The 8,933-nt window shown below is 35.0% G+C and overlaps 1 protein-coding gene and 1 long non-coding RNA gene across 2 annotated transcripts in view; both read left to right on the forward strand.

The window, feature by feature from the left end:
* Positions 1-3,203: 3,203 nt before the first annotated feature.
* Positions 3,204-5,122, forward strand: LOC106935252 (uncharacterized). Its single transcript, XR_001421859.1, has 2 exons — positions 3,204-3,574; positions 3,638-5,122. It is a non-coding gene; the product is annotated as an uncharacterized LOC106935252 (long non-coding RNA).
* Positions 5,123-5,621: 499 nt separating this feature from the next.
* The window catches only part of ilf2 (interleukin enhancer binding factor 2), a 45,423-nt gene continuing 42,111 nt past the window's right edge, over positions 5,622-8,933 (forward strand). The window contains exons 1-7 of the mRNA XM_015015617.1: positions 5,622-5,936; positions 6,413-6,472; positions 6,957-6,999; positions 7,347-7,451; positions 7,542-7,619; positions 7,723-7,825; positions 8,508-8,573. Of these exons, the coding sequence (XP_014871103.1) occupies positions 5,932-5,936; positions 6,413-6,472; positions 6,957-6,999; positions 7,347-7,451; positions 7,542-7,619; positions 7,723-7,825; positions 8,508-8,573 (460 nt within the window). The 5' untranslated portion in view covers positions 5,622-5,931. The remainder of the gene's footprint in view (positions 5,937-6,412; positions 6,473-6,956; positions 7,000-7,346; positions 7,452-7,541; positions 7,620-7,722; positions 7,826-8,507; positions 8,574-8,933) is intronic.

Raw genomic sequence — 8,933 nt, forward strand, 5'->3', positions numbered from 1 at the left:
GAATTGAATTTAATTCTGCTTATAATCCAACATAGCTTGCTACTCATATGTATACTACGCACTGCTGTCACGTTTGGTCTACTGACTGGTCAGTTATTATTTATGAAAACCACATAATTATCAGTTATCTTCATATGAGTGTATAAACATTGCAATCACAGTGAAAATAAAGTTAATGATTTGAAAACTCAAACCGTATTCATAATTGATTTTTCGATTACCATGAATTTTACTGCTGTTGTGAATAAATAATACTAATAGTATGACAGCAGCTGAAAGGCCTTTATTTTGTCTTTGCAAAATCTCCCTTATCTAAGACTTTCCTTTAGATCCAATGGAAACACCTAAAACACAAGGTGAATGTTGTAGAAGATATGTTAAAGGGAACACCAAGTCAGATAAATATTTTAAAGCAATGGAAATGGTTAATAAGAAAAGTGAATATTCATCAATGTGGAGGTGAAAATTTTTTCATAGCAGCTGTATTACAATACCAAAGCAATTGGTTGCTTCTGGCAGTGATCAAAAAAAGTCACGGTTAACTTTTCTTTAACTTCTTAACTTCTGAAAACAGAAGTCAAAAGGTGAGTTCTGAAAGTTGTAGAGAATGAATTTAAAGCCTACACATGATGCATTGACATAAGCAGAAAGTGATGAATCTCATAAGTGGTATTTTATTAGGTTGTATGTATTAAAATTCCTACCCCACACTGTAAAGCATTTCATTGTAAAAAAACGAGTAAATTACTGGCAGCAGGAATGCCAGAAATGTACCATTTTTATCAGGTCATTCACTGTAATGTAATTTAACAGTATTTTACTGTAAATTGAATAACAGTAAATCAATAGCTTGTTAGATAGAGGAAAATTAGGAAAAAAACCCTCTTCTTTAATCTTGAAGTAAGAGGAGCAAGCAAAAGATAAAATTCACACGCTAGTTATTAATGATATTACCATAAAAACCCAAGAAGAAAGAAACAAGAAATTTTATGGTCATTTGAATAAATCAAACTATTCAAAGGATGATTGTCATTTATTTGTTGAAAACATTAAAAAGTCTCATAAAATAGTGGATGAAACAACTTCTAGCAGACAAATTATTTGTCAAGCGCATTTCCACTGGTGAACTATCTCCAACTATGAAATGGCCTCATTACTCTTATTCCTAAATCAAACAAAATAAAAACTTTTGTTGGAAAACTGGATCATGTAATGATTACAAACTCTTAGCGTATGTGTATGCAAACCGATTCAATATAAATAAATAATTGAATGTCAGTCAGCTTTTAATAGAGGCAGAGTATTCACAGTCATTTACTTGTTCTTGATATGTTAGATTGAGAATCCATTGATGGTTTAACTTTATTTTAACATTTTTACAAGATCTTTGATATGGTTGAACACAACATTTTACTTGCTTTAAACTTATAAGGTTTGCTGAAAATTTTTGGAACATTATAAAAATGTTTTACACTGATACATTTAGCTCTGTATTTCTTAACCCTGGTATGCAGGGGCACTACCAGGAATATTGGGCCCCATGACAAAAAATTAGATTGGGCCCCCCTCTGCACAACTACTGTTACAATTTTTTGAGTCTATCTAACCCATCAAAAGTATCATAATTTTAAAGGCTTGCCACTGCCTTGCTTCCTTTGGTCCAATACTGATACTAGCACAATATTTACTGCTATTTTACCTGCAACAGTCCGCATACAATACAGCAAATAGGTGGCTGAAATTTTATTATTATTAGTTTTATCTCATTGAAATGTCTCTTCCCACTTGCAACAGTCACAAAGTGCAAAATATACATAAAATAATCCAGACTTCTCAAAAAATGCTATGTAGTTGCATTTCATTCAAGCTGCAGTATGTAACTTTAATAAAAAAATATGTTTTTTCCACATTTGTACATTTGTTAAAGCTGTCACCATGTTATGACGGTTTGCTATGAGACAGATAATCTGTGAAAAAAATCAATCTCCTCCACCTTCTCCCTGAACTACTGTTGCAGAACCAGGAGGGGTTTAGTGTTGTTAATCAACTTCATTCACTCACTGATAAATGTGCTAATGGTGGAGAAACAACTTATTGTTTCAGGAAAACTGTTTATCTGCCGTCATTGATAGCTTTGTTAACTAAACTGAGCATTCACAGTTTGAATCTGCATAGCTGTGTGCTATGCTAACTGCAGCATAGCACAGAGCAAGGGGGAGGGAGGATGAGCAGCCACATGAGATTGTGATTGACAGCGCTAAAACCCTCTTCCTGCCTCTGGTTGTTTCTAGATACAATTGGGAGAAGGCAGAGGAAATAATTTTTTCACAAATTATCTCTCATGCCATACTGTCACAACACAATGACATTTCAAACAAATATGTAAAACAGCCGCTAAAAAACAAAACAAAATATATACTTTTCTTGACAAAAATGCATGTTTAGGGAAAATGAAAAAGGAAAGATATACATTTCTTGATGGCATCAAATGTGTAAGGTCAAGGAAAAACAAAATGTATATTTATGCTTTAATTTTTTATTACGTCAGTTTTGATCCTCCATTGTTAAAAAGTACAACTACAACAAAATACATTACTTTAAATGTACAGTAAAGGAATTTTTGCTTTTCTAAGTCATTATTGGAGATATTTGTTGGAGATATGTGTTTTGTTATGACTAGTTGAATACAGAAAATTCTATGTAATCACACATGTTCAGCAGAATGAAACAAAAACTATTTCAATACTTTAGTTTTGAAAACTGATTTTATTCTATTTTTTGTGACAGAGCATATTCAGTGAACTTTGTCATATTTCCAAGATGGCAAAAAAATACACATTAAAATTTATTAATTTAACAGTCTGCCATTTGACTATAGAAACATGTTTTTTTTTACTCATATAACCATCTCTTCTATGCAGCTAAGTTGGTTTGGTATAAAGTGGAGCTAATGTGCTAACAAAGGTCAAGTTAAGGACAAACATACAGCATATATAAAAAATAAAAAAATGCCTGATGCTACATTTGAAAAATAAAGACTAATGGAACTAAAATGTCCTTTTTAAAAGAATCTATGAAGGTTGTGACCAAACATTCATAGACCAAATATGTAACAAGAAATTCATCAGGAACTCTGACATCAATTGTCTTCCTGTTGGGAACCTCTGAGGGAAGGAAGGGACTTACGGGTGTAAGTCCCTTCCTTCCCTCACTAGATGTCCTCAGGGAGCAGGTTTGGAGCTGAGCCTCTCGGAGGTTCTCCCGCACACCTGCTATTCATCTTCCTTCATTAGATGAGGTATAAGAAGAGCCGGCTGCTGGTTCTCCGACGCCAGAGTGTTTGCCTACCTCTCAGAGTCTCAGCTCTTCGTCTGAAACCTCTTGAGTTCAGAGATCTCCTATATCTGTGTTCTGCCCTAGGTACGCTTCGACTCGGGACTCAGATCGTGGTTTCCTCCCTCCTGCTCCAAGTTACCCCCTACAGCGGTCCCCGCCCCGCAGCAGCCCCGGCTGACTACTGCTTGACCCGAGCCCAACTGTTGCCCCTCCCTGGCGGGTCACCTTGCCCACACGAGTAAGTGCCACCGGCGTTATCCAGCCTCAGCATCCCTGCTCACGCCTCTCCTTTGTCCCCTAGTGTTCCGAGCCAGCCTTCCAGTGTGGGTGTGTATCCTGGACTCCCTCATCATTACACTGTCAACTTCTTGTAAATAAATCTAAATGAACTGTTCTAATCTAATGATGGTGTTTCTGAATGTGGGTTAAACAAATTCCCAAAAGCGTGACACTTCCTTTTCTAACCTGAGAAGAATTTAAAAAAAAAAAAAAAAAATCATATCTTTAAAGAAAATAAGTACCAAATAGCTTTCTATTGCACTCCCACAAAAAACTTAAGATATTAAGTATAAAATTTTCCCTATAATGACCTGCAAAAACAAAATTCAAAATAAATACCAATTCCTGTGGGTTTTGTGACAGATTTTGAGACGATGCACTTTTTTTTTATTGCGACTTCATTAATGTTTTTAGAAAGACTCCCGTGGATATTGTACAAGAAATCTATTCCATCTTTAAGCTTTAATATCACAAAATCTGATCTTTTAACAGGGGAAGTAAGAGTTAAATTATATTAACAATGTAATCCTGTGGCTAAGTTTTATTCACAAACAACTGCTTTCTAAAAATCACCTCCATTTTTAAAGTGAAATATTTTATTTAGGAGTCATCAAACGTTGCAACATCACAAAAGCTCAATCTATACAGATATGTTAATATCTTAATTTAAGATTTTAAATTTGTCTTGCATTTATGACATTTTGTTTTATTTTCCTCACAGTTTATGATTTTTTTTTTCCTGCTCCATACAGTTCATCATATTAAACTTTATTACTAATTTGTGCCTTGTTTGTTTGTTGCCTCTGTTTTCTTTGAATTTTCTAAGACTGGGAAAAAACATTGCCATAAACCCGCCTTTCAACTCAAAACGTCTCATGCAGCAATAAATTGTGGGTAATACACTTCGAAGTCCATAAAAATGCGGACTTCATGTAAGGGTGGAAATAGTACCCGAAATGGGCAGGGCGAAGGGCGGATGTGGACAATGTGGACACACTACGCACTCAAACCCTTCAACATGAAGTTGAAGGACATTTGAAGGACACAAGGGCGGAACGAGAGTGGGAGTGCGTGTATTGCGACAGGGCTTGTGTTTGGGTCAAGGAGGGTTTTCCGCTATTGTGAGGACAATTACCAAAAATAAATAGAAATCTTTTTCTAACTTCAATATCAGACCTATGTTTTTATTCACAAGCCAGGGTATATTGGAAAATTAATATTCTTGCTCATAGGAGGAGGGGACGGAATTATGTCCCCCTCCTTACCATGGAACAGGTGTTCTAACTTTCTGTGCTACCCATGAATCCGGAGGCAAAGGCACTGAGAATCGTTCAGTTATTATTAGACTGAGGGGAGCCTGACTAATTTATTTTGTTAAATTGTTGCATAGATAAAAACAAAACAAATGTAAGAAAAAAAGTTTAAAACAAAACAAAACAAAAAACAATAACAAAGGGCACTTGGGGTATTAAGGTATAGGCTCAAGCTTTACTTATTGCTAATCAACCAATAAGTGAAGTTGAAGCTTATGACTCCTCATTTAGATAACAAAGCAGAAACGCATACTTCATGTAAAAAGATGAGACAGAAAAATCAAAATGAACAAATGAAAATAAATGACGTTTGGGCAGAGAACTAAATAAAATTGGAAAAAGGTAGGCATAAAACATAAACATATAAATTTAAAAACATATATTTTTAAATTTATAGTATGTGTATAATTTGATTTAACTAAACTGAAAAAATAAATATGAAGGTCAGCTAAAATGTATAAAACATATGGTAAAGTCCTCCTTTTTAAAATTAATTGGTGCATTTTAGGTGTATTGATTTATTTATTGTGCCATTTATGTATTCCTGCTTTTGTTTTTATTTCTGTCATTTTCGGTCCTCTCTATACTTCCAAAATGAAATCCTACATTGAGACAGTGGAGCATGTAGTAGTTGCTCCCAGCATACAGTCGAGACAACAAATTGCAGCTGGACATGCAAGACCTTTAGAACAAAGTTTTCAGTTCAGGATATTATTCTTTTTGTCGAAGTATCTTTAAAAGACGAAATGAATGGGGAGAATATCGATTTTTGTCTATTTTACCAATATGATTAGTATCTAGCGACCCGAACCACACTCAATTCCGGTAGGTGGCGGTAATGGGCGAAAACGTTGCTTTGCCAACCGCCATTAAACAAAAAGAAGAAATCGGAACTCTTTGTGTGCTAGTAACGCATTGGGTGCTGTGGTAGCTTCAACCATAAAATCGGTTTATAGCAGTTCTCTCTTTATTTTTTACAACAATATTCAAAACGTCGTACGCAATGAGGTAAATATGGTTAAATTCTGTTTGGTATAGTTAATACTTTAGGAGCAGTTTGCTTACTGATATAGGTGATTATGCGTTAGTAGCCTAGCTTGGTTTAGCTTGCGCAACTGGAGGCTAATTTGAAGTGAGCGCTGTAATTAATGTATGAATCAGCATTAAGGTAGAATTACGCCAAAGAAAAGAATCAGTGTTGTTCTATGGTGTGCAGTAGGTTATCTGTAGTTATTGACATCCTTTTAGATTGACGCAGTGCCTGTTAAATACGGCCGTTTTTACACGAACTAATGAATTGCCCATTTTATTTATTTATTTTTACTAAAAATGACATTTTTAAAACCAAATTTTATTTTACCATGTTTAACTTAATGACTGGCGTGTTTCTCAAAATGCACTTCCAACGTTTCGTCCTAGTAGTCTAACATTAGCTGCATGTATTTCCTGTGGATTATCTAACATGTTTCTGTGTTAATATGCAGAGGAGACCGCGGCAGAGGCCGAGGGGGCCGCTTTGGGGGTCGTGGAGGATTGGTTCAGGGGTGAGTGTGTTGTTAAATAAGAAATGTGTACGTTATAAATATATTAGAAACGGTGCACTGATCAGATTCACGGAAATTGTGTAACAGGTTTGCATCGAGATTTTACGGGCTAAAGAGTGTAGAAGTTGCAAACTTGATTTAATCGTGGGAATAATTGTGTCATTGCAGGGTGATTTGATTGAATGATTTGATGTTTATTGCATTATAAATAATTTTATAAAGAAAAAAACATCTATCTATAATAAAATCTGTCTATATGTATTTTTGTTTTCTTTTTTTAATTTTTTAATTTTCTTTTTTTATTGATTTGTTGGAAATAAACATATTCATATTCAATCTGGCACTGGAAGGTCCACTACTAGCTGCCACTGCCACAATTTGAGTTTGCTGTCTCTTTGGTCTTTGGAATATTTGCCCTGATGTTTACTTCTATAGCAAATGTAGAACCGCTAATGTTTTCTTACTTTCTTTTTTTACTATTTAGATATCGCCCATTTGTCCCACACATCCCATTTGATTTTTATGTGGTAAGTGATGGAAATGCGATGTGGTATTACAGTAGGTCATTTCTGTAATACCATATGGTATCACTGTAACAGTGATAGTAATATCACTATTACACTATTACAGTAAAATTAATCACTGTAATAGTGATAATGGACATTATATGTAGATTGCAAAGCTAGTTTTTTAGATGTGAATGGGTTCTAAGGTCTTAATGACCTACTGTAATACCATATTGCATAGTGCTACACAATGATCACCATTAATCACACAATAACTGTCTTTTCCAATAATTACAATAAGCTGTTAGTGAAGTAGAAGCATTGATGATCACCCATGGGTACTGAAGCAGGTTTCTGTTTGGCACCAGTGTGAGATGGCATTCCCCAGAGTAAAGCCTATGCCTGATGAAACTGCTTTCAGCGAATGTCTGCTGAAGAGAAACCAGGACCTGAGCCCCACACCTGCAGAGCAGGTCTGCCCCCGTCAACGTACTATCAAATTTTTTTAATCAGACATCATGCTCTCTGATAATCTGACCACCTTCCTTTTCTGTATCTCTTAGTCCTCCATCTTATCTTTAGTCACAAAGATAAATAATGTCATTGACAACCTGATTGTAGCACCTGGGAACTTTGAAGTAGTAAGTAACATGTCTTACATGTAGACCGGTTATTTTTTTCAAAAAGTAAGCATACTTTTCTGACAAACAAAAAAAAATAAAATCTCTGTGCAACTCTTGATAGCAAATTGAAGAGGTCCGTCAGGTTGGCTCATACAAGAAGGGCACTATGACGACAGGACATAATGTTGCTGACTTGGTTGTCATCCTAAAGATCCTCCCAACACGTGAGTTAAGGTTACAGTGAAGGAACATAAGCTCTTTGTTGCTTATTCAGTATGTATCACTTCTCCAGTGTTACCTTTGAGTCATTAAGGCTTCAAGTTTCTTATGTAGGCTGCTGTTTGATTATCACTATGTATTTTCCAAGTCTGAATGTCTTTGGGAAAATATTTGTATTTCCATACTATATTCCTTATCCCATTGTCTAAATGTTATATTTTTTCATCCAGTTAGTTCTCTGTTAATGAATAAGCACTGGAAAAGTATGGAATTTGACAAGAAAAATGTGTATGAACCCTGAGGCAATGGCTTTAAGCTTACTGATGATCTAATATTCCACTGGTTTCAGCCACTGACGTGTGTAGAGAAAAAGCAACGAGAGATCAGTTCATATGGAAGTTTGTCTCAAAAAGATTTACAAATGTATATGAAACAATGCATAACTGCATATCTAAACATTCACATGTATAAACAGTTTCACCAAATTTTACATGTTTCATGCTTACACATGTTGTACACTTAGAAATGTTGTGGTATGCTTTGTGAATTTTTTTGAGTAATTTAGCTCCATAAGTTCAGTTTAAAAATGTCCTAGTACAAACTTTTAATCAACGCTACAAGGTAATCAAGGGTTTTTATGGAAAACCATATGTAATTTAGTAATATGTGTGTATTAATCTTAAACAGTGGAGGCAGTAGCTGCTCTTGGAAACAAAGTTGTGGAGACCCTTCGCACCCAGGACCCCACAGAAGGTAAAGTCAGTGGAGAATACTGAGAGAGTTGTATCAGTCATTGGCATTTGCTGCAGTCATTTCCTAGGCTTTTTCATAAAGTTGTGGGTTTAATACATTTTAAAGCCCCTGGTTAATACACATTGTGATATTCAAAGTTACTTATCACCTAAAACCTCCAACCTTGTAATGTAATGTTAAATCATGATTCAGACTTGTCCAAAAACAGGAAGATAAAAAAATAAACCTTACATTTATCAGCTATGTTCCCAGTTTTGTCCAACTGTTGCAATACACTTTAACCAGCATGGCTTAAAAACAAAGTTTATTATGTAAAAGTAGAGGTAACACTTTATTTGAAGGGGGGTAAATAAGACTGTC

This window comes from Poecilia latipinna, unplaced genomic scaffold (assembly GCF_001443285.1).
Source record: "Poecilia latipinna isolate Pla-1442-1.1 unplaced genomic scaffold, P_latipinna-1.0 Scaffold1934, whole genome shotgun sequence".
NCBI lineage: Eukaryota > Metazoa > Chordata > Actinopteri > Cyprinodontiformes > Poeciliidae > Poecilia > Poecilia latipinna.